The following is a 24,417-nucleotide window of genomic DNA, read 5'->3' as shown; positions in this document are numbered from 1 at the left end:
TCCATCATCTGTAACATGAGAATGATCAGTACCACATCGCAGAGCATTATATAAAGAATTATAAAAAATCCAACAGTGTTAAAAGTAATACATGTATGTATATGGAGTTTTTACTGTCTTTTAGTATCTATGATTAGAAACATATCGAGGCAAAAAGTTTGAATAATTACTGAGCTAAGTAAGCCTCTATCTCCAGAAATGAAAAAGAAGAAGAGCAAAGTACATTTGTAAAAGTTGTGGGAAAGCACCTCTGCTTCTGGCCAAGATGGAGTAACAGGGACAAGACTTACTACCTGCTTGAAACAATAGATTTACACAAAGTACGTGCAATGACGGTTTTCAAAACAATAACATCAGAAAATGGAGGACAGCGGAAACAAATGATGTAAGCCTGTTAGCAGTGGCAAATCCATCCAGGTCTGCAGCAACCTCAATTCTTGCCTCCTCAGAAGAAAGAATTTGACTGGGTGCAGTGGCTCACGCCTGTAATCCCAGCACTTTGGGAGGCTGAGGTGGGATGATCTCTTCAGCTCAGGAGTTTGAGACTGGCCGGGGCAATATAGTAAGACCTTGTGTCTACAAAAAAATTAAAAAATAAAAATAGCCAGGTGTGGCAGTGCACACCTGTGGTCCCAAATACTTGGGAGGCTGTGGCAGGAAGGTCACTTGAGCCCGGGAGATCAAGGCTGCAGTAAACCGTGATCATGCCACTGCACCCCAGCCTCAGCAACAGAGTGAGACTCTGTCTCAAAAATACAAAAAATACCAGCCGGGTGCAGTGGCTCACGCCTGTGATCCTAGCACTTTGGGAGGCTGAGTCGGGTGGATCACTTGCGGTCAAGAGTTCGTAACCAGCTTGGCCAACCTGGTGAAACCCGGTCTCTACTAAAAATACAAAAATTAGCCGGGCATAGTGGCAGGTGCCTGTAATCCCAGCTACTCGGGAGGCTGAGGCATAAGAATTGCTTCAACCTGGGAGGCAGAGGTTGCAGTGAGCCAAGATCACGCCACTGCACTCCAGCCTGGGTGACAGAGCGAGACACTGTGTCAAAAAATAAAGAAATAAATAAAAATTAAAAAAGACATTCTTCACAGAAATAGAAAAAACAATCCTAAAATTTATATGGAATCACAAAAGACCCAGAATATCCAGTCTGTCCCTGGATCTAAGGAAAAAGGAAAAAAGCGGGGGGGGGGGGGAAAGAGAGTGAGAGAGGCTCCTAAAAGCCAAGAAATCTTGCACAAAAATAGTAAGGTTGGCCGGGCGCGGTGGCTCACACCTATAATCCCAGCACTTTGAAAGGCTGAGGCGGGTGGATCACTTGAGGTCAGGAGTTTGAGACCAGCCTGGCCAACAGGGTGAAACCCCATCTCTATTAAAAATACAAAAATTGGCCAGGCGCGGTGGCTCACGCCTGTAATCCCAGCACTTTAGGAGGCCGAGGTGGGCAGACTATGAGGTCAGGAGATTGAGACCATCCTGGCTAACACAGTGAAACCCCCTCTCTACTAAAGAATACAAAAAATTAGCTGGGCGTAGTGGCGAGCGCTTATAGTCCCAGCTCTTCGGGAGGCTGAGGCAGGAAAATGGCGTGAACCCAGGAGGCGGAGGTTGTGGTGAGCCGAGATTGTGCCACTGCACTCCAGCCTGGGCAACAGAGCAAGACTCCGTCTCAAAAAAAAAAAAAAAAAAGTAAGAATAATGCTTACTGCAGCACTATTCACAACAGTCAAGAAAGAAAGAAAGAAACAATGAAATGCATCCCAGAACAAAAGCTCCAGGATACTTTTAGGAATACAAAAATATCCAGCAACCGATAAGGTAAAATGCACAATGTCTGAGATCCAAGCAAAGATTACCAGGAATGCCTTTGAAGGGAAAAAGTACCCATAATGAGGAGAATAATCAATCAATCAAAACAGACTCAGAACCGACAAGGATGTTAGAATTAGCAGTGAAGGACATTAACACAACTATTATTATAACTTTATGTGTGATATTGTGATATAAGAGTAAGTAGGCCAGGTGCGGTGGCTCACGTCTGTAATCCCAGTACTTTGGGAGGCCGAGGCGGTCAGGAGATCGAGACCATTCTGGCTAACGTGGTGAAACCCCGTCTCTACTAAAAATACAAAAAATTAGGTGGGCATAGTTGTGGGCGCCTGTAGTCCCAGCTACTCGGGAGACTGAGGCGGGAGAATGGCGTGAACCCGGAGGCGGAGCTTGCAGTGAGCCGAGATCACGCCACTGCACTCCAGTCTGGGTGACAGAGACTCCGTCTCAAAAAAAAGAGTAAGTATACATTTGGTCTTTGTTCCTGGTTCCTGAGACAGAGCTCTTAAAACTCTTATAATTTCCTGAATGACAAGGTGACAGGATCATCTTGTTGTTCATAACATGCCTCTTTCAATCATCCCTGAGTTTATGATCATCCCTGAGTTTATGCCAATGAGGTGACTCTTGGAGGGCCCCTAGATGGCTTCAAATGAGGGCTGTTTGCCCGCCCCACCCTGGACCTCTAGGGAGGGGAGAGGGTCTGGAGATTGAGGTAATCATCCATCTCCAGCCAATGGCTTCATCAATCATGCCTACATGATGAAAAGTCCATAAAAACCCCTGAATGAAGGGTTTGGAGGGTTTCTGGGTTGGTAAACACATCAACATGCTGGGAGGGTGCCCCTTCCATATCTAGTCCTATACATCTCTTCCATTTAGCAGTCCCTGAGTTGTATCCTTTATAATAAACCAGTCATAGTAAATAAAGTGCCTTCCTGAGTTCTGTGAGCCATTCTAACAAATTATTCAACCTGAGGAAGGGGTTGTGGGGAACCCCTGTTTATAGCCGATCAATCAGAAGTATGGGAGGCCTGGGGTTTTCAATTGGTGTCTCAAGTGGAGGTAGTTATGTGGGACCAAGCCCTTAACTTGTGGGGTCTGACACCAATGCCAGGTAGTTAGTGTTAGAATTGAATTGAATTGTTGGACACCCAGTTGGCATCTGGAGAGTTGGCGAACTGGTTGTTGGTATGGAAAAAACCCACACATTTAGTATCAGAAGTGTTCTGAGGAAAAACAGTTCAGAGTATGCCATATGTTAAAAAAGTTAAATAGAGACATTGAGGATATAAAAAATACATTGAATGGAATTAATAGCACATTAGACATCGCAGAAGGAAATATTAGTTAACTTGAAAGTATAGCAATAAAAACAATTGAAAACAAAACACAGAGGAAAAAAAACTCCTAAAATGAAAAGAGCATCAATGAGCCATGGGACTTTAAGCATCCTAATTTATGAGTAATTTGTATCCACGAAGGAAAATAGAGAACTTCAGAAAAAAAAATTTTTTTAAAGAAATACCGGACAAAATTTTTCCAAATTTGATGAACACCAGAAACCTACAGATCCGGGAGGCTCAAAGGACCCCAAACACATGAAGAAAATTACACCAAGGCATACCATAATTGAATTGCTCAAAACCAGTGCTGAAGAGAAAATCTTAAAAACAGCCAGTGGGAAAAATGGGACATGTTATGTACATAGGAACAAAGAGAAGGATGACATCAGATTTCTCACTCGAAACAATGCAAACAAGAAGACTGGGAAGTGGCCGGGCATGGTGGCTCACGCCTGTAATCCCAGCACTTTGGGAGGCCGAGGCAGGTGGATCCCCTGAGGTCGGGAGTTTGAGACCAGCTTGGCCAACATGGTGAAACCCCGTCCCTACTAAAAATACAAAAATCAGCCGGGTATGGTGGCACACACCTGTAGTCCCAGCTACTCAGGAGGCTGAGACAGGAGAATTGCTTGAACCCGGGAGGCGGAGGCTGCAGTGAGCCGAGATCACGCCACTGCTCTCCAGCCTAGGTGAGACAGAGCAAGACTCCATCTAAAAAAAAAAAAAAAAAAAAAAAAAAAATCTTCAAAGTACTAAAAAAATTAAAATAAACTGTCAACCTATAGTTCTATACTCATGAAAATATCTTTCAAAAAATAAGGTGAGTTGGGGCACAGTAGCTTTTTGCAGAGACCCTCTCTACAAAAAATTTTTTTTTTTTTTTTTTTTTTTTGAGACAGAGTCTCACTCTGTCACTAGGCTGGAGTGCAGTGGCACAATCTCGGCTCACTGCAACCTCCGCCTCCCAGGTTCAAGCAATTCTCCTGCCTCAGCCTCTCGAGTAGCTGAGATTACAGGCATGTGCCACCACACCAGGCTAATTTTGTATTTTTAGTAGAGATGGGGTTTCTCCATGTTGGTCAGGCTGGTCTCAAACTCCCGACCTCAGGTGATCTGCCCACCTCAGTCTCCCAAAGTGCTGGGATTACAGGTGTAAGCCACTGCACGTGGCCAAAAAATTGTATTTCATGTGTATAGAATCCCAGTGCTTTGGGAGGCTGAGGTGGAAAGAGTGCTTGAGCCCAGGAGTTCAAGGCTGTAGTGAGCTATGATTTTGCCACTGCACTCCTGTATGCAAAGTGGTATATATCACTTGAAGGTAGACTATGATAAGTTAAAGGTGAATACTATAAACCCTAAAGCAATCAGTAAAATAAAACCAACAGTTGGCTGGGCATAGTGGCTCATGCCTGTAATCCCAGCACTTTGGGAGGCTGAGGCAGGAGGCTCACTTGAGCCCAGAAGTTTGAGACCAGCCCTGGCAACATAGCAAGACCCCATCTCTACAAAAAATAAAAATAAATTAAAAATAGCTGGGCATGGTGGCACACACCTGTAGTCCTAGCTACTTGGGGGACTGAACTGGGAAGATTGCTTGAGCCCAGGAAGCCAAGGCTTCAGTGAGCCATGATTGCATCACTGTACTCCAGCCTAGGCAACAGAGTAAAACCCCATCTCTAAAAATTACAAAAGAAACTCAAACCAAAAATCCGAGTTATGGTTGATAAGCCAAGAAAAGATAAAGCGGGCTAGGCATAGTGGAGTGGCTCAGGCCTATAATTCCAGCCACTTGAGAGGCTAAGGCAGGGAAGATCCCTTGAGCCCAGGAGTTTGAGACCAGGCTGGGCAACATAGTGAGATCCTATATCCAAAAAAAAAGAGATAAAAATCCATGTTGTGTGTGCAGAAAAAAAAAACAAAACCCATAAGATACAAGAGGAGTGATGTCAGCTAGGCACAGTGGCTCACACCTGTAATCCCAGGACTTTGGGAGGCCAAGGCGGGCGGATCATGAGATCAAGAGATTGAGATCATCCTGGCCAACATGGTGAAACCCTGTCTCTACTAAAAATACAAAAAATTAGGCCGGGCACGGTGGCTCACACCTGTAATCCCAGCATTTTGGGAGGCTGAGGCAGGTGGATCACGAGGTCAGGAGTTTGAGACTAGCCTGGCCAAGATGGTGAAACCCTGTCTCTCTACTAATACAAAAATTAGCCGGGTGTGGTGACGCGTGCCTGTAATCCCAGCTACTCAGGAGGCTGAGGCAGGAGAATCACTTGAACCCAGGAGGCAGAGGTTGCAGTGAGCCGAGATCACGCCATTGCACTCCAGCCTGGGTGACAGAGCAAGACTCTGTCTCCAAAAAAATATATACAAAAAATAGAAAAAATTAGCTGGGTGTAGTGGCACACACCTGTAGTCCCAGCTACTCGGGAGGCTGAGGCAGAATGGCATGAACCCGGGAGGCGGAGCTTGCAGTTAGCCGAGATTGTGCCACTGCACTCCAGCCTGGACAACAGAGTGAGACTCTGTCTCAAACAAACAAACAAAAAACATCAACAACAAAAAACAAAAACAAACAAAAACAAAAAAAGAGGAGTGATGTCACCAAAATGAAAGACTAAGAAGCTCCAGGCTCTGGCTCCTTAACAGAATCATCAAAAAGCAAGCAGAATTGTTACAGCTAACTGTGTCGGAGCACTGGAAAATAGTTGATAATGGTTTGGAGTTGTGTCTCTGCTCAACTCTCATACAGAATTGCAGTCCCCAATGTTGGAGGAGTGACCTGGTAGGTGATTGGATCATGGGGGCAGATTTCTCCCTTGCTGTTGTCACGATAGTGACTTCTCATGACATCTGGTTGTTTAAAAGTGTGTGGCACCTCCCCACTTCACTCTCTTCCTCCTGCTCCAGGACAGGTAAGACGTGCCTGCTTCCCCTTCACCTTCCACGGTGATTGTAAGTTTCCTAAGACCTTTCAGCCATACTTCTTGTAGAGCCTGCAGAACCATGAGCCAATTAAGCCTCTTTTCTTTATAAATTCCCCAGTCTCAGGTATTTTTTTATAGCAGTGTGAGAACAGACTAATACAACAGTCAAAAGTTTATAGCAACTGTCCAACCAAGAAAAAGCCATCTTGAAAATGGGAGTATTGTGGCATTTTTACTTGCCCTTCCCCACTGTCTGCCTGGCACGATGGCAGTCTTGGTCAGTCTCAAAGCAATTGCCTCATTCCCAGTTCCCTCCCTTGAACTGGAGGGAGCAGAGATCTTATTTGCAAATTGTTATGTATGCGCTTTCTATTTGTCCATCTGTTTTCTGTTCTTTAGTATGATATCCTTTTTTTTTTTTTTTTTTTGTGAGATGGAGTCTTGCTCTGTTGCCCAGGCTGGAGTGCAGTGTTGCTATCTCAGCTCACTGCAACCTCCGCCTCCCTGGTTCAAGCAATTCTGCCTCACCCTCCCAGTAGCTGGGACTACAGACACGTGCCACCATGACTGGCTAATTTTTGTAGTTTTAGTAGAGATGGGTTTTTGCCATGTTGGACAGGCTGGTTTCAAACTCCTGACCTCAAGTAATCTGCCTGCCTCGGCCTCCCAAAATGCTGGGATTACAGGCGTGAGCCAGTTGTCTCTTATTTCTCCTGAGTCTTAGGCAGGTCTTGATTTCTGGTTAGATCAGAGAAGTTATTTCAAATGGATTTATTTTGGGTGGGCTTGGTCTGGGACTGATTACCAGGAAGGAGACATTCCTGTACTTACAGTTCATTGTTTTTTGTTGTGACAGAGTCTCACTCTCACCCAGGCTGGAGTGCAGTGGCGCGATCTCGGATCACTGCAGCCTCCGCCTCCTGGGTTCAAGCAATTGTCCTGCCTCAGCCTCCTGAGTGGCTGGGATTACAGGCGGGTGCCACTACACCTGGGTAACTTTTGTATTTTTAGTAGAGATGGGGTTTTGCCATGCTGGCCAGGCTGGTCTCAAACTCCTGACCTCAGGTGATCCACCCACCTCGGCTTGCCAAAGTGCTGGCATTACAGGCATGAGCCACTGCGCCCGGCCCTTAGAGCCCATTCTCACCTAGCTCTTTATGCCTGCTTCCTTATCTGCAAAATGGGGTGACTGATTGTAGTGCTTCAGTCATAGGGTCTTCATGAGCCTTCGATGACAGCTTTTGAGTTCCTGGATCCAGTCATACCTGAAACTAGTATTTCTGTTCTTTCTTTTGCTAAGTCAGTTTGAGCTGGGCTCCTCACAGCAACTGCCTTGATTCCTGCCTGTGTCAGCAGAGTGACTGGGAGGTTTGTGGGTGGCGATGCTGGGGCTGAGTGACCCTCACAGTGGGTACGCCCAGACCCAGTGCAAAGGCAGAAGGCTGGAGGGAGTGTTGAGGCCCTGCCCATGGGAATGGTCCCTCAGCTGCCACCGATCAGGATTCCCTTCATCCATCAGTGTGAGGGGTTGGATGGCTAATTTATGTCGAGATTCCTGCGGCAGGTGTTCAGTGTCGTCTGGGGTGAGGTTGGAGGGAACCTGTCTGGTGTGGGAGCTGGGGTCATGATGGGAGAGGGGGCTGACAACAGGGGCCACACATACACAGCACATTTGTCCTGGCAGGTTGGCTGGTCTGCCAAGTGCATGTACCATCTCCAAAGGAGGTCTCAGGGGGACAAAAATCTCAGAGGTCACTACTGGGGGGTCTGTGAGGTGGTCTGGGGAATAGCATCCTTTTTTTTCTGAGATGGGGTCTTACTCTGTGGCCCAGACTGGAGCGCAGTGGCACGATCATAGCTCACTGCAACCTCAACGTCCAGGGCCCAAGTGATCTTCCTGTCTTGGCCTCCCAAAGTGTTCAGATAACAGGTGGCACCTGGCCTGAGAGGAGTATTTTTATGTTCCCAAACCACAAATTTGCCCACATGGATGCATCCGTTCCACATGCTCCATTTCCACATTGCCTGTAGGGCAGCTCATGTCTGCAGACTGAGTAGCAGTCCTGGGTCCAGACAAGCCAAGCACCCCCTCTAGGCACCGACTCTAGGGTAGCACATGAGGTATACTGACTTCCTGACAGGCCCTGAGCAATTCTGTGACCTCTGTACCTCAGTATCCCCATCCGAAACTGGCGATGACAACTCTTGCATGAGATTGTTGTGAGGATTACATATCAATATTTGGAAAATGTCTTGGAAAAAACTGGGCATGCCATTGGTGCTTGGAATCGTGCCTGGCACACAGAGGGTGCTTTCAAAGCACTTAGAACAGCAGCACCCAGCCCACAGCGGGTGCTCACTAATCACTCAGAGCTGCATCCATCACACATCTGGCCTTTGATAAGAACACAGAACACAGGCACAAAACTGGTGCTTAGTTAAGTCCACGGAGGAAAAAAACCACACTGCTGAGCGGGGAGCAGACTGGCGCTTTATATATACACACAGACAGCAGAAGGTACAGGGCCTCAATAAGAAAATACACTCTGTGTTCAGGTGAACTCCCATCACCACCCACGCAGAACACTCCGGGCTGAGGAGAGGGAAGGGCACGACCATAAATAAAGACTACAAGGGAGGGTCAACTGCTGGAAGGGCAAACACAGGCGGGGCGCGCACTGCCAGGAGGAGACACGACTTGTTCTTTCCTGGGAGAGAGCGATGCAGCGGCACAGGAAAACAGTAGCCACAACTAAGCCTGCAATGTCTGGCGGGGGCACCTAACACGAATAAGAGAAGAGGGGTGGACACGAAAAGCAAGATTGCAGAGAGAGCTTTTTTTTTTTTGTCTGTGGCAGGACCCAGGGCTCTCAATTAACATCCATGAACTCAGAGCTGGGTGGGGAGTTGCAGGCAGGGGAGGCTGGGGCGCCAGATGAGCCGGCCGGGGACAGCAGGCGTCGCGCCACATCCTGGCGTTGGTAGAAGAGGACATAGGCTGCCTTGGACTGTGGGGAGAGGACAGGAGTCAGTGTGGATTGTAGGGGTGGGAAGGTGGAGTCAGAAGGGAAGAAGGGGAGGAGGGAGGATGGAAGTCACACCTCAATCTGATTCTCATTCACAGGGGAGACGCTGTTGTCATCAAAGTAGTGCCACTGGCCGCTGTCCTTATTGCAGGCAAATGTTGTGTCTGAAAGGGAGGAACAGTTATCCTCACCCACCCTTCCTGCCTCTCAGAAGTGTCCAGATTCACTCTGTCACTCCTCCCACCACGATAACCTCACCACTGACTCACATCCCTAGTCACTCACTGGGAAGGTCCTGATCACCCCCCAGCAGGCCCCACCCACAGCCTGGCACATACAGTGTCCATCACGCATGCCCCCATAATGGTTGGAAACCGCGATGAGGTCATATTTGTACAGCTCCGGATTCGACTCATTCTGTGGCTGGATGACAAACTCAGAGAAGTCCAGGTCCCTGTGGGTGGGGAGAGGGTTAATACTGGTATACCCCCTCCTTTCCCTGTCTTCCCCCAGCCATCCTCTCCCTGGCCCCTGACCGGATAGGAAACTCCACGAGGGTGTCCAGCTTCTCTCGGGAGAACTTGGTGTAGGAAAAGCGTTTCAGGTGGATGATGAGAATCTCTGGCAGCATCCACAGGTCCAGCTTCTTGGTGGCCAGCTGGTGCTGCTTGCAGGAGGGGCAGTACCTACAGACAGAGCCCAAGTCAGCAAACGGACTTTTTCTTTTTTTTTTTTTTTTTTTTGAGACAGAGACTCGCTCAGTTGCCCAGGCTGGAGTACAGTGGCACAATCTTGGATTACTGCAGCCTCCTCCTCCTGAGTTCAAGGGATTCTCCTGCCTTAGCCTCCCGAGTAGCTGGAATTACAGGCGTGCACCACCAGGCTCGGCTAATTTTTGTATTTTTAATAGAGACAGGGTTTCGCCATGTTGGCCAGGCTGACCTCAGGTGATCCACCTGTCTCGGCCTCCCAAAGTGCTGGGATGACAGGCATGAGCCAGCATGCCCAGACAAAACAGACTTTTTCTGAGCACCTACTGTGTGCCCTTTGTACTGCCTCTCATGTGCCATGTCTGGCTCACAGAGACACTGCTCTTACTATTAGCCCTTCAAGTATTCTAGTTTGCTCTGTTCCTGTTAAAATCCTTTCACTCACTCGTCAAGTGCTTACTGATTGTCTTTTCTATATGCGCTCATACTATTTTTTGCATTTCTGTTTGATTTCTGCTCCATGAGATGCTAGTCTTATTTTAGAGCCCACCTCTATCCTTCTAGTTTCCTCTCTTCATATTTTAGTCATTCATTCATTCAGCAGTATTTATTGATTGCTTGTTTAACCCTCTGGAACTATTTTGTATTTCTGTTCCATTTCTGCTCCACGGACATGCTGCTCTTATTTCTGAGACTAGAGAGTATGGTTTTGGTTCTCTTTTTGTTTATTCTGCAAGTGCCTACTGAGCATGAACCGAACACTCAACACTATTATAAACAGGTAGAAGCAACACACAGTGAACTTAAGTCTTCACCCTCAAGGAGTTGACTGTAACGATGACAAATAACACAAAAGCGGATAGAAGGCATCACATCAAGTGGCATCGCTGGGCTAGAAAGTAATGCTTGGCTAGGAAGAAAAGAGCACAGAGAGGGGATGGAGGGGGATGGTGGGGAAGGGTGATTTCTAACAGGGTAGTCAGAGGAGGTCTCTCTGATGAGGTCACGTTTGATCGGAGACCTGAGCATCGTAAGGAGTGAAATCCTATAGATCATTGGGAAACAACATTCCCGGAGAAGGAACAGCCCAGGTCAAGGCTCTGGGGTAGGAGTCTGCTCAGGGGATCGGTGGCCAGGGTAGCAGGAAAGGTTTGAGCGTGGAGGAGGGAGGAGAGAAGTGTATTTAAAAAGCTAAATATAGGCCGGGCGCGGTGGCTCACGCCTGTAATTCCAGCACTTTGGAAGTGTCCAGCACTTTGGAAGAGACAACTGAAGACAAGATGAAGATCACCTGAGGTCAGGAGTTCGAGACCAGCCTGGCCAACATGGCGAAACCTGTTTCTACTAAAAATACAAAAATTAGCCAGGCATAGTAACGGGTGCCTATAATCCCAGCTACTCAGGAGGCTTAGGCAGGAGAATTGCTTGATCCTGGGAGGCAGAGGTTGCAGCGAGCCGAGATTGCGCCACTGCACTTCAGCCTGGGTGACAGAGCCAGATTCTGTCTCGAAAAAAAAAAAAAAAAAAAGCTAAATATAGTAGTGCCATCCAATGAAACCCCCACACACAGGCCCCGCTCTGGCCCCTCACCAGGGGTTTTCCTTCTCCAGGGTCTCCACAGTGGTGAAGAGCTCAATGCACTCCTGCAGCCGCACGGGAGCCTTCTTCATCACGTACCCAACGCAGTCATGCTTCACGTAGCCCTAGGGTTGGGTGAGCAGACGGCCAGGTGGCCGGGTGTGAGGACGGGTGGAGAAATGGGGAGTAGGGGCCCAGGAGGGGAGACACGCACCGAGTGGGTCAGAGCACCGACTTTGAAGCTAGGAACCTCAGGCCCTGGAGCTCTCAGTAGGTGTTCAGGCCCCAAGACCAGGCTTGACCTGGATCTCTTGGCTCTGTTCCTAGCTAGAGGAGTTGTGGAGAGGATGTACGAAGAGTTGAGGGGCAAGAGCTGAAAGTACCCCCCATCCCTGGGATCTCATTTACCTCAGCCTCTACCTCGTCATAGTAACGCTTCTTCATCTCTGGCTCCCAGTCAATAGCAATGTATGGCTGGGCTGGGGGCGAGGGAGAGATGGTCATGGTTCCTGCTGCCAGGAAATCTCCCCTCCGGCCTCCCCAGCCCTCATTGATAGCCAAAGGAGAATACCATGGACTTCTTCAGGGGAGGTTGTGCGGTCACTGGTCCCATTGGAGTTCACCGTCTGCAGGGTGAACAGCTGCTTGCGCCGTCGCCTTGGGGGCCACTGAGATGTGCCAAGGCAATTGTCCAGGAGGAATGGGCACCTGTTCGTGACTCCAGAGCTGGGCCCAGCCTGCTCTGGCTCAGGGTCTCGGAGGCTGCCCCCCGTTGAGGGCCCAGGGACGTCGTCTTTATCCTCTTCGTCATCTTCTAGGACAGGAGGATGTCAGAGATGGGAAGGTGTGAGCCTCAAGTGCTAAGATGCAATGCACACCTAGACGAACCCCGTGTGGGTAAGACCTAACCCAGAGCCCCCGCCCACTGACTGTTAGCCCCCTCACCTTTCTCATCCCCATCGTCCTCATCATCTGAGTTGGGTTTAGACACGTAGCGTCTGCAACAGAGCAAAGGAGACTCCCAAGGCAGGGGTACAAGGACAGTGGGGATAGAGCCCAGGATTTTACTTAGATGATAATGGGAAGCCACTGGAAGACCCACACGTAAACCATTCTGAATTTGAGGTGTGAAAGGGCTGAGGGCGTGATGCGTAAATGCACGAAGAGGCCAAGGCTGTCAGTAGTGGCCTGAGAATGAAGGAACATGTGTCCCAGTCAGAGGTGTGGAGTGTGATTAGCTGGGCGTGGTGGCACACGGCTGTAATCTCAGCTATTTGGGAGGCTGAGGCAGGAGAATTGCTTGAATCCAGGAGATAGAGGTTGCAGTGAACCAGATTGTGCCACTGCACTCCAGCCTGGGCAACAGAGCAAGACTCCGTTTCAAAAAAAAAAAAAAAAAAGAAAAAAAAGAGTGTGGAGCGTGGACTTTTAGTCTAATAAGCCACTGCTAGACAGGCACATGCCAGCTGTAACTTCCTATCAGGGAAGGCCTCTAAGGAGTGACTTCTGAGTGCAAGATGAGGGGCTAGAATTCTGATAACACAATGTTTTGTGTGCCACGGTAAAGACTCTAGATTTTTGGCACAATGAAAATTTGTCAGCAAAAAGACAAAAAACCAAGACTCTCCCAGGAGGCACAACTGACCCCAGGAGAGACAACTGAAGACAAGATAAGTTGTCTGTGTTTTGTGCATCTTGTTCACCTCTGTATCCCTAGCACCCAAGAGAGGCAGTAGCAAAGCCAGAGGTCTAGAGAAAGAAAAAACCCTACAAGTTCTTCTATGTCCACGTAAAGTTTGGACTGTCTTTTGTTTGTTGCAGGGGAGGTGTCAAATAAGCAGCTGAACACCCAAGTTGGAGTTCAGACCCCACCACCCCCGCCCCTGGGGAAGAGGACACTTACGAGAGCCGGTACATCAGGACGTTATACAGGCCCTCCCAGGTGAAGCGGTCCCGGGGCACTGATACCAGGAGGGGGTGCCCAAAAAGCATCAGGCCATAGTAGGAATTGTTGTAGTCACGGGCAGGGGTGCGCTCCCGCAGGTAGACAGGAACCACGATGTCCTCTCTCGATCCCTCGATGGCCTCAATGCGACCTGACACCTCATAGCTGTGGGGGGTGGAGAGCAGGCACACCTGATTGGGGCCCCCAGAGACTCCCTAACTCTGCCCTGGCTGCCCCACCCACTCATCCTCACAGCCCGAAAGTATTTTTATTTATTTTTATTTATTTATTTTTGAGATGGAGTTTCGCCCTGTTGCCCAGGCTGGAGTGCAGTGGCGTGATCTCGGCTCACTGCAAACTCCGCCTCTCGGGTTCACGCCATTCTCCTGCCTCAGTCTCCCAAGGCACGTGGCTGAAGCTCTGCACAGGGCAGGTGCCCAGTGAATGAGGCAGAGCAGGGAAGAGAGAAGGTGGTTAAGGCAGGACCATATAGAAGGAAGTGGACCAAGTTCCTGAGGGACCGCCATCTCCCCGTCATCCCCACTCACACGAAGATATCATCGCGGTCCAAGATGCTGCTCAGAGGCTCCTCCAGCTGATAGAGCTTATAGAAGCGGTGACTGAAGACATCAGCCACCATCATCTAGGAATGGGATACGGAGAGGGGGCTGTTAGTCTGCATGGCCTCCCCAGGCCCTCCTGCCTCCTTGCCCCAGAATCCCATCCAGCCTCCTTCTGCAGTCTCACCCTCTCTGGCGAGATGCCAGTGTGTTTGGACAGAGCCACACACAGATCCGAGATCTTGCCTTTCTTGGGGACCACGAGCCGGTGCTAAGGGAGAAACAGTATCCACAAAAGACCAAAAGGGCTTGTGGTGAGTTAATGCAGGAAGCCTTGAGCTATGGCAGCTAATCAAACTCTACGTGTCCCTCATCATGTCCCCAGGCCCCCACTGCCCCACACCTGCTCTGGCTTGCGGCGCGGATCCATGGGGATAAAGAAGACCTCCAAGACCCTCTTGTGGCTGATAGGCAGTGGAACACTGAGGTAGCAGAAGGGGTCGAAGGTCACAGATACGTTGCCACAATCGGGGCACACCAGCGTGGACTTGAAGAGGCCATGGAAAGTGTCCACGATCACAGAATCGTTCCGCCGTTTGTGGTTTTGCCACGCCTCCTGTGCCACCTCCTGTTGATAGTGTCATGGTGGATGGTGGGGCTTGCCCAGGGTAGGAGGAAATCATGCCTTGGGGTGCATTCAAATGGGGTGAAGGGGAAGGCCACTGCTAAAGTCCAGAGGCAGAGCTCCAGCTAGGGATACACGGAGACTATGTTCACGGTCAAGACTGGGGGTCATTTAGGGCAGGAGACTGGGCTGGGGTTCACTCTGGGTTGAGTGTGGTGGCAGATACGGTATTGGAGCTAAGGTTAGGAGTGAGGCTGGAGTTGACGTCAGGGTAGAGGAACTTAACAGAAAATGGTGGTGTGTTAGTATCCCAGGGAGGCCAGAAAATCCCCGAGGCAGAGGCCTTAGTGGTGTTAATGGTACTGCAAATGCAGGGGCAGCCTACCTGATCCGGTCGCCCAGCAGCATCACACAGCTCCACATACTCCTTCTTCTTCACCCGATTAAGGTCCTCATGCAGCCCGTCCAGGAGGAATGACAGCAACTCCTGAGAGTCATGCTGCTGGTAGCCCAGAAATTGGGACGCAAAATGGCCGACCTTGTTCTAAGAAGATGGGCAGGGTCATCAGAGTGAGAGGGAGTTAGGAGAGCCAAGAGAAGCAGGGGGTCGGGGGTGCCCAGGGTTGAGTCACACCTTGAACACATGTGGCACGATGGAGCGGTGGTGGCCAGACCATGCCTGCTTCACCAGGTCTGCATAGGCCTCTGCAATCTCACCCTTCATGCCCAGTGGGTTGCGGAAGTTGAGCTCCTCCAGGTAGCAGTTGTTGAGGAAATACTCGGTGAGCTGTGGCACGTTGCTGAGGCACTGCAGGGGCCAGGGGTCAAGTGAATGAGGCAGAGGGGAGACAGAAGGTTCAAAGTGAGGATACAGAAAAATAAGCCAGGAGGGAAGAGAGAGGAAAATGGGAGAGAAGGGGAAGGGAGGAGAGAGAGGAGCAGGAGAGTAAGGGAGAGAAGGCATTAGGATTTCACGAGAAGGAAGAACGTGAGAGCAGGGGAGAGAAGACGGAAAACAAGGACAAGCTGGGAGAAGAGGCTGATAGTTCAGGAATGAATGTGGACGTGTCATTTCAGACTTGTGGGGCCTTAGCTTTCAGCCTGACCCCATGCCCTGTAGTCCCCTTAGGACCCCAGCTCTGTCCCCAGTCCTTAGCTCTCAAAGCCCAACCCCGTGGCTGTGCCAGACACAACTATAATGGCCCAACCTGCAGGGCCGAGTTCATGAAGCACGTGTTGCCCAGATTGGTGAGGCCACAGATGCCTGGCTGGCCCTTGAAGTCCTCATCCTCTTCCGACATGTGCTTGTTCCTGGGGTTGGATGAGAAACTGTCAGCTGAGGGCCTGCTGCATGGGGGTGCAATGTGCTCACGGGCTAAATCATTTTGCCTACTGTGGGACGCCCCCGCTCTGGATCAGATACCCCAAGGGCTCACATGACATGCAGCTGTGCGCTGGGCCAAGTGCCATCTTTCTTGCGGGTCTCCATGATGATCAACTGGGTTGGAGAAAGAGAAAGAAGAAAAGGTATTAATGGAGAACATTATGGGTACCTAGCCTTAATTTCCCCCAACCTGAGTACTGCCAGATGAATCTATCTGCCAGTCCACCTGAACAGAAAAGCCCTCCCCATCCTTACCTGCCCAGTCTCAAGGGCCGCATCAAGAACCGTGATGTGTGTGTCATACAACCTATCCAAAGAGCCTTCTGAGTTCTTGGCCCAAAGCCGTGTGTCTTCCTGGGGCTCCACCAGAAACCGCTCCCGAGCTGTGCGCAATACCATGCCTGTGCAGGGTGATGGAGTGCACTCAAGATCTTTGTGAGACCCAAAATGATCGATTCATCTGGGCATACCTGACATCCCTACAGACTTCACATGCTTGCCCAGTACCTGTGTCCTCAATCAATCTCCAAATGACTGGCCCACAACTCCAGACTGGAGACTTCCAGCAAATACCCTCTGCCACACCATGTAAGCCACTGGAATGTAGCTCACATACCCTCAGGGCTCTAGGAGATCCCCTCAGTGCCTCCGCCCAATTTAGCCAATGCCTTCTGGGTCTTCCAAAGTCTGACCAGTGCCTTTTCAGTCAGCTACAGCTTAACTCTATGCATCCTCAAGTCACTGAGTTGGGACCAGTAGCTAGGAACACCAACCCATTCTGTGACCCTGAGACTCACCAATAGAATCAGTATGGCTGAACTGAACAGCGTGAGATCTGCCCAAATCATTGTGCCGGACAAGCAGCAGTTCTACTGGGTACACTTCGACCTTCTGGATGTTGGGCAGCTCTATGACCTGTAAGGGTAGAGGGGTGCAGACACAGGTGTACCCACACAGACACGGCGCTATGACCTCTAAGCTAAGAGGAGCACACACTTTGCTTTACACACATAGCATACACACACACATATACAATGGTCTGTAAAGGGAGCCACACAGGGGAACACACACAGCAGACACACAAAGATACCTATATGATGAGCTAGGAGGGGGAAGAGAGCAGACATATGTGTACTTACTCAGCATACAAGGATCTGGACCCATGCTGGGCCTACAAGGCTTTCTTACTACCCACTCCCCACCATGCACCCTCCCCATCCACTATACCTTGCGTTCAATGGGTGGCTGGCCATGCTCTAGACCATACCAGCTGACCAGGTAATGCCAAGCAGCTGCTGGGAGCAGTACATAATCCTCGCCCTCCACCAGTCCCTCCTTGAGGCGCCAGTTTATCTCATCTGTGGGGCGGGGGTGGAGATGGCAGAGGAAGAATTAGCAAAGGAAACTGACAAATAACTCTGGCCACCCCACCAGTGACCTAGCACACAGAATAGGCTTATGATCATCTGTAGGGATGGAAGGGAAGAGAACTCCAGGGCTAAGATGAGGAGGAGGCAGAGGCCTTGTACCTTGAAAGAGTGTGGCATTGTTGATGCAGCCAGGAAAGGTGCTGGAGTCCTGGTCCCCTCCCTGCACGTATGCCTCCCACTGCTTATACCAGTGCTTCTCCACAAGGAACCTGGGGCCCAGACAGGTAACAAGGGTATTACATGGGTAGCTGAGGGTTAGCTATACAACTTCCCATGCCCATCAGACTGAAAGTATCGACACATTATAATTTAAGATGAAAAGTTTCAGCGTCATATAAAAATAAATCAGAAGCAAAATTTATTCAGCGAAGCTCAGATTTGTATGTTAGATTACTTCTTAGTATTAAAAAAGAAATCTGATTAAAAACAGAAAATGTGCTCAACAATGGCAAACAAACCAACAAAAAGTCCATACTTATAGTGCTAGGAAACATGAGGTTTTATTCTAGAATAAAAGATAATTCATTTGAATTAGTCTGTGGGATAACCCAGTTAAGTCAGGCTCAAGATATCTGCCATCTGCAGCTAATTTTATAAGGCTTTAGCCATTCATTACATGTTTGTTTCTAAAGGATATATCAATGGAAGCATAATTCTTGAGCTAAGAACTGGATTGATAAATCGTGAAAATCTGCTTAAAAGGAGCAAAGAATTTAAAATGCTAAAAAGAACCATTAGGTTTTCCTTCAAAAACTGCATAATGAAAAACAAAATAAAATAAAAAAAAGACGGGGCACAGTGGCTCACGCCAGTAATCCCAACACTTTGGGAGGTCAAGGTTGGTGGATCACCTGAGGTCAGGAGTTCAAGACCAGCCTGGCCGACATGGCAAAACTGTCTCTACTAAAAATACAAAAAATTAGCCAGGCGTGGTGGCACATGCCTGTAATCCCAGCTACTTGGGAGGCAGAGGCACGAGAATCGCTTGAACCCTGGAGGCAGAAGTTGCAGTGAGCCGAGATTGTACCACTGCACTCCAGCCTGTGCGACACAGCGAGACTCTATCTCAAACAAAAAAGAAAGAAACAAAAAAAAGGACTGCATATTGCTATGGTTCATTTTTTAATTTAGAATTTATTTTGGCTTTATAATAAATTTCTTAGCTTATGGTTCTCTTAAAAATTTTGATAAAGGCTGGGCGTGGTGGCTCACGCCTGTAATCCCAGCACTTTGGGACGCTGAAGTGGGCGGATCACGAGGTCAGGAGATCGAGACCATCCTGGCTAACACGGTGAAACCCCATCTCTACTAAAAATACAAAAAATTAGCCGGGCGTGGTGGCGGGCGCCTGTAGTCCCAGCTACTTGGGAGGCTGAGGCAGGAGAATGGCGTGAACCCGGGAGGCGGAGCCTGCAGTGAGCCGAGATTGCGCCGCAGAACTCCAGCCTGGGCGACAGAGCGAGACTCCGTCTCAAAAAAAAACAAAAACAAAAAACAAAAAAAACAAAAAAACAAAAAAAAAACTGTGATAAAAACACGTAACATAAAACTTATCATCAACCATTTTTCAGTATACAGTTCAACTAGCTCTCTTTTAAAGGTGAAACTTATATGTACTATAAGGATAACCATTAGAACTATATTGAAATCTGCCTTTGTGAGAAAACCTGAAGTGTGGAAAATACTTGACATATAGTAAGTGCTAAATGAATTTTAGCTGTCATTGTTCTGACAGCTTGGACTTCAGGGCTTGGACATAAAAGCTCACAGACATAAACCTCCTCCTGCCTGAACACACACAAACACATACACCTGTTCTACTATGGCATTTCTGACACATAAAAGGCTATCCCAAATATTGAGCAGCCTCAAATAAATGTTTTTTAAAACATAACCAAATTTGATGAAATACATATAACATTATATTGGTTGGTTTTCCAGCAATTTAACCTATTATTATCATAATTTTTTGAGACAGAGTCTTGCTCTGTCGCCCAGGCTGGAGTGCAGTGGCACAATCTCAGCTCACTGCGACTTCTGCCTCCCGGGTTCAAGTGATTCTCCCAATTTAACCTCATTAATGTGATTCTTTAAAATGTCAACTTTCCCTTGTTCATGAAAGGATCAGAGAGGTGGGAGGATGGAGGGACAGACAAATCTTGGAATAGTCACAAGTCACCTGGATAGGCAAACATTTCTGTGAGTTTTTTGTTGGTTTTGTTTTTTTTGCTGCACTGACCCCCACAGACCCTGCCGTATCACTCACACCAGGGAAACAAATTCTTCTGTGCTGGTGGCTCAGTGCTCAAACCCAACCCTGTACCACACACACCACCATCCACCCTTTGTGGCTTTACTTGCCTCCGTAGCCAGTCTATGAAATTAATTTGTTCAGTAAAGCTATAGTTAACAGTACCTTCCAATGCAAAGGTAGGAATTGCTCAACTTCCTTTTAAGAGCAGATTTTGAACAAAAATTAACATTAAAATCACTCTGTACAGTGGTAAGCAAAACTTCCAGACCTGGCCACAGGTTGAATTTCTATAGATTTCATGGAGGACTGACGTTTTACATAATTTTTCACAGAATATTATTACCATATTGCTTCAAGTCAAAGACACTTTAAAAAAATCATTGTAACATCTCTGAAATCAGGATGTCTCACAATCTCTGTCAGGCCAGGTAGCAGTCACAACAAAGGTGTCATGGTCTGTACCAATAACACCCAAATTATTATATTTACAGCTGGGTATTCAATTTTTTAGATGCTATCATAAATGGTATAATACAATTTAATTTTCTAGTGTCTTGTTGCCAGTATATACAGGTACAACTGATCTTGCTAAAGTCACTTAGGTTTATTTGTGCTTCCTCAAATTTGTTGAAATGATATGAAATATGTGCTTATGGAAAAAAGTTACTAAACAATTCTTTATTTTCTGTCTTCTAGTTTTCTCTTGTGTCTGATTTGTGTTTGAAGGTGGTTCATCCCACAAAAGGAAAAAGTGAAAATTTCCAAGGAGGCTATATTATTACAGATTTGAATTTGCCTTAAAATATAAGCTTCTCCCAGAAATTAAATCAGTTGTGATTACCAAATTAACTACTCTCACCCAAATCTAACAGCTGACAAAAGACAGAAGGTGCAAATATTAATACTGATACAAGATATATGATTTAGGGTTAGTCCATGATTTCAAAATGCTTTATAAATACATATATCCTGGCCACTTCAGCAAACCCCTATAAAATGGAAAACGGACAGCAATAAAGAACCTTGAGATGCTTTGCTCTTATCTAAATAGAGAAGCATTAACAAAGTGGAGTTTAGCAAAAATGCTTCATGATAATACCCATGACAGCAGAAACAAACGGGCTTCAATACTGAACCAACACTTGTGTGGTAATTTTTTTAATGAGGTGAAATTCACATAACATTAACCATCTTAAAGTGAACAATTCAGTGGCATTTAGAACATTCACAGTTGTATAACCACAACCTCTCCCTAGTTCCAAAATAGTTCATCATCCCAAAAGAAAATCCAGTACTGGTGGGGTAATTTTAAAGGGTATTGTCAAGGATGACAGGATGTAATGTCCTATCTACCAGTGACACAATCACAAGGCCACAAAGGTAGGAAGAGGCAAGGACCAAAGCCTCAAGGCCCTTTTGAACATCTTCAAATGGGTTATAAAACATTGTGGTTATTTTGTTTATTCTCAGGATGAAATGAGGCTTTTTCTTGTAGGAAAGGTATGACGTAATGGCAGAAAAACACGGCTTGGGTTTGTATTCCCGATCTGGAAAATCTCAACTTATCTCCCCAGTAACAGAGATACGCATTTCACTGGTGTGGTTATTAAAGAACTCTGTAGTGAGTAAACCTCACTCGAAAAAGCCCTAAGGTTAGATGTGTTTGAGGAACAGCAAGAGTCCAATATGGCCGGCCTGGATGGAGACAGAGAGGGAGTGCGTAATCAGAGGAGAGATCTGGGAAGACATCAGAATGCAAGCTGGAGACCAGCTTCATAAAGTCTTACGATTCACTGTAAGGATTTCAGCATCTACGTTGCAAGAGATGGGAAGCTGTTAGGGGTATTTTGAGGAATGGCTGGACATGATACATGTTTTAAAAACAATTATTGCGTACGTAAAGAGGAAAACGGTACTTTTACAGTTGAGAAACCTGGCCAACACTACCATAACCAACTGATCAAGGTTAACATCACCAATGATGTCATGTGGATACCATGTATCACCTGATAGGAAGAGAAGGGCTCACAGTATGCATCCAGTAGAATTTTATATATATATTCCATATATGTATAAAGTGAAAGCTTAGACATTACATACTACTTAGGGATGCATACAGTTGTGGTCAAACATTAAAGAAAAGGAAGAGACTGTTAACTCAAAATTCAGGATAACAGTTTCCCATGGAGCAAGGAGGGGAATTTCCATCTGGGAGGGGCAAAGAAGGATTTCTCAAGACAGTGTTCTGAATCTTAACCTGGATGGTGAATTCACACGTTTTTATTTAATTATTATTTAATTTTTAAACTTTGAAATAGATTGAGAAAAATGGCAAAAATAATACAGAGAATTCCCACATATCCCACATCCAGATCCTCCAAATCTAATATTTTACCCATTTGCTCAATCGTTGTTTCTTTACATGCATTCTTTTTTGGTATTTTTATTTATTTAAAAATGGACAAAAATGGTATATATTTATGGTGTACAGCATGAAGTTCTGACTTATGTATACATTGTGGAATGACTAAGTCAAGGCAATTAACACATCCATTACGTCACATACTTATCAATTTTCTGGGGGGTGGTAGAACATGTAAAATCTCTCAGCAATTTTCAAGTATACAATGAATTTATTAACTATAGTTGTACAACAGATCTGAACTTATTCTTCTTGTCTAACTGAAATGTTGTATCCTTTGACCAACATCTCCCTAATTTCCCCTTTCCCCTCACCATAAATTTATATATGCTAATTTTTCAGGCATTTGAGAATAAACTGCTTACACAATGAGTTCTTATCCCTAAATTTTTCAGCATTTCCTATAAACAAGGGTATTCTTTTTCATGCCACAATGATCACAATTAAGAAATTAGTAGTACTAATATCTACCCACTTTAATAAAATTTCACCGATGTTTCCATTGCCTTTTACAGTAAAAGAGACAAAAATAATCTTATGATAAAAAATTGATTTTTAAAATAATTTTTTTTTTCTGTTCCAGGATCCAATCGAGGATCACATGTTGCATTTAGTTATCATGACTCGTTAAATCGCATTAATTCCTTCAATTTAGAACAGTTCTTCAGCCTTTGTCTTTCACGACCCTGACATTTTTGAAGAGTGTAGCCGTTTATTTTAAAAGGATGTCCGTCAATCTGGGCTGCGTAAATGTTTTATACAATCTTCTTAGGTCTTACGTATTTCACAATTAAAAAACCAGATGCAACTCGGCCAGAAACAAAATGAACCCAGAAGCAGTAAATCTCAAGAAGCACTGTTTAGCAAGAAATCAGTAAAACAAGCCGATTTATCAAAATTATCGGTTTTTAAAAAACGACTTTTTCTTGATTCTAAAACCAAAACAGTACCAAGACAGAAAATCAATTGAACATGGAAGGCCCCTCCCGTGCTAATCACTTGCACGTTCTCTCGACTCGGGAAGGCTTCTGCCAGAATAAAAAACCTCTGCGCATTATAAACTTTGCTTATTCGCAGGCGCCATTTTCTGCCTTATAGGCACCACCTCCCCTCCACTGTCGTCCCTCGGCCTCAGAACACGCCCCTCGGCTCACGTCACCAACCTAACCTCGTTCCCAGGCTCCAAGCTCCTCCCCCACGCAGGTCCCCGCTCCCTCCCTCGGACCGTTCGGCTCCATCCCGCTATTCTGCTGACGTCACAAAGCTCGCCTCGTTCCCAGCCACGCCAGAGCAATCGGAGACCGCTCCCCGCCCCCAAAAGTTGCATTACGCAGCGCAGGCCGCGCCCCCGCCTTACATCGCAGAACCCACCTTCCTCCCAGGTTCCTACGCAGTTTCACTACGCAGGCCCGGCCCCACCTCCAGGGCTGAAACCGGTCTCATCACAACAAACCCCATTTTGTTCTCAGGCGTCAGACTGCACCACACAGGCCCCGCCCCTTTTCCAGACGTTGCGATTCATTCAAAGACACTTCCCCGCCCCTTTAGCCCGCTGTCCCGTCGGCCACTCCCCCGCCCCCGCACCCCGCAGCAGCTTTCCCGCCGCCCTCGGCCGCCGAATCTCCAGCGGTTGTCAATGCCCCCACTGTCCCCTCTGCCGAGGCTTCACCGCAGCCCAGCCTCACCAGCTTTCGCCGGCCCGCAGTGGACGTTCTCGCCCACTCTCGCCGTTTTCTATCTGGCGCCACTGGCTGTCTAGGCCTGGCAGCTCCTCGCGCTGTGGCTCTCTATCCTCAGCCACCGCCACCGCCGCCGCCACAGCCGCCGCAGCAGCAGCTGGATTTGCTGCGACCGTCGCCATCGCTGTCCGTTCTCCTCTACAGCCAACGCAGCTGTGCGAGATTGGAAGACGCCCCTCAACAGCCACTTCCGGATTCTGGTCCCGGAAACGGAAGCAGAGCCCCCCAAACAGTCGCGGGGCTACTGCCATATTGGAAATGGCCCCGCGCACAGACGCGTCGAAGGGTTAGGTGGGGTAAAATCTTCAGTGGGAACCAAGAAAGACAAAAATGCCTTGTGGGGTTCCAACGCCCTGTAGAGTTAGGGCACAGGTGGCATGGAAAGTGGAGGCTGAGGTTCCCGAGGTGGGCGAGGACTCCTACCCTGGGAGCAGCGTTTGTTAGCCTGATCAGAATGCCCTTCATTGTACTACCCTTAACCATCAAAACCCAATGCAAAAGAGGTTTCCACCTCCAGAGACCCACCTAGGCCTGCGGGTCATTGTTTCTCTTCTTGAACTAGATTTATTCACTAGACAAGGTGTTGAAGGCAAGTTAGCCCCAGGCCCTATGTTTGTTGGAGTCATAGCAA

General features: G+C 47.5%; 2 protein-coding genes across 3 annotated transcripts in view; one reads left to right on the top strand and one right to left on the bottom strand.

Moving 5' to 3' along the window:
* The window catches only part of NDUFB11 (NADH:ubiquinone oxidoreductase subunit B11), a 477,292-nt gene that overhangs the window by 363,085 nt on the left and 89,790 nt on the right, over nucleotides 1-24,417 (top strand). The gene's annotated exons all lie outside the window — the stretch shown is intronic.
* USP11 (ubiquitin specific peptidase 11) overlaps nucleotides 8,588-24,417 on the bottom strand; it is a 52,440-nt gene continuing 36,610 nt past the window's right edge. The window contains exons 2-22 of one of the 2 annotated variants that reach the window (XM_050775578.1): nucleotides 23,733-23,926; nucleotides 17,471-17,580; nucleotides 17,169-17,299; nucleotides 16,739-16,856; nucleotides 16,197-16,342; nucleotides 15,994-16,055; nucleotides 15,766-15,868; nucleotides 15,192-15,365; nucleotides 14,943-15,101; nucleotides 14,336-14,560; nucleotides 14,120-14,203; nucleotides 13,921-14,015; nucleotides 13,331-13,537; nucleotides 12,373-12,425; nucleotides 11,999-12,241; nucleotides 11,836-11,906; nucleotides 11,440-11,552; nucleotides 9,676-9,825; nucleotides 9,478-9,593; nucleotides 9,215-9,303; nucleotides 8,588-9,121 (exon numbers count right to left, since the gene is read on the bottom strand). In XM_050775578.1, coding sequence (XP_050631535.1) covers nucleotides 8,984-9,121; nucleotides 9,215-9,303; nucleotides 9,478-9,593; nucleotides 9,676-9,825; nucleotides 11,440-11,552; nucleotides 11,836-11,906; nucleotides 11,999-12,241; nucleotides 12,373-12,425; nucleotides 13,331-13,537; nucleotides 13,921-14,015; nucleotides 14,120-14,203; nucleotides 14,336-14,560; nucleotides 14,943-15,101; nucleotides 15,192-15,365; nucleotides 15,766-15,868; nucleotides 15,994-16,055; nucleotides 16,197-16,342; nucleotides 16,739-16,856; nucleotides 17,169-17,299; nucleotides 17,471-17,580; nucleotides 23,733-23,908 — 2,763 coding nt within the window. In that variant the 5' untranslated portion in view covers nucleotides 23,909-23,926 and the 3' untranslated portion in view covers nucleotides 8,588-8,983. Of the gene's footprint in view, nucleotides 9,122-9,214; nucleotides 9,304-9,477; nucleotides 9,594-9,675; nucleotides 9,826-11,439; nucleotides 11,553-11,835; nucleotides 11,907-11,998; nucleotides 12,242-12,372; nucleotides 12,426-13,330; nucleotides 13,538-13,920; nucleotides 14,016-14,119; nucleotides 14,204-14,335; nucleotides 14,561-14,942; nucleotides 15,102-15,191; nucleotides 15,366-15,765; nucleotides 15,869-15,993; nucleotides 16,056-16,196; nucleotides 16,343-16,738; nucleotides 16,857-17,168; nucleotides 17,300-17,470; nucleotides 17,581-23,732; nucleotides 23,988-24,417 lie in introns of those variants that run through there. The other variant, XM_050775577.1, reaches the window with a different exon arrangement.

This window comes from Macaca thibetana, chromosome X (assembly GCF_024542745.1).
Source record: "Macaca thibetana thibetana isolate TM-01 chromosome X, ASM2454274v1, whole genome shotgun sequence".
NCBI lineage: Eukaryota > Metazoa > Chordata > Mammalia > Primates > Cercopithecidae > Macaca > Macaca thibetana.
The sequence above is the reverse complement of the archived record's forward strand: the minus strand, read 5'-3'. Positions and strand labels throughout refer to the sequence as shown.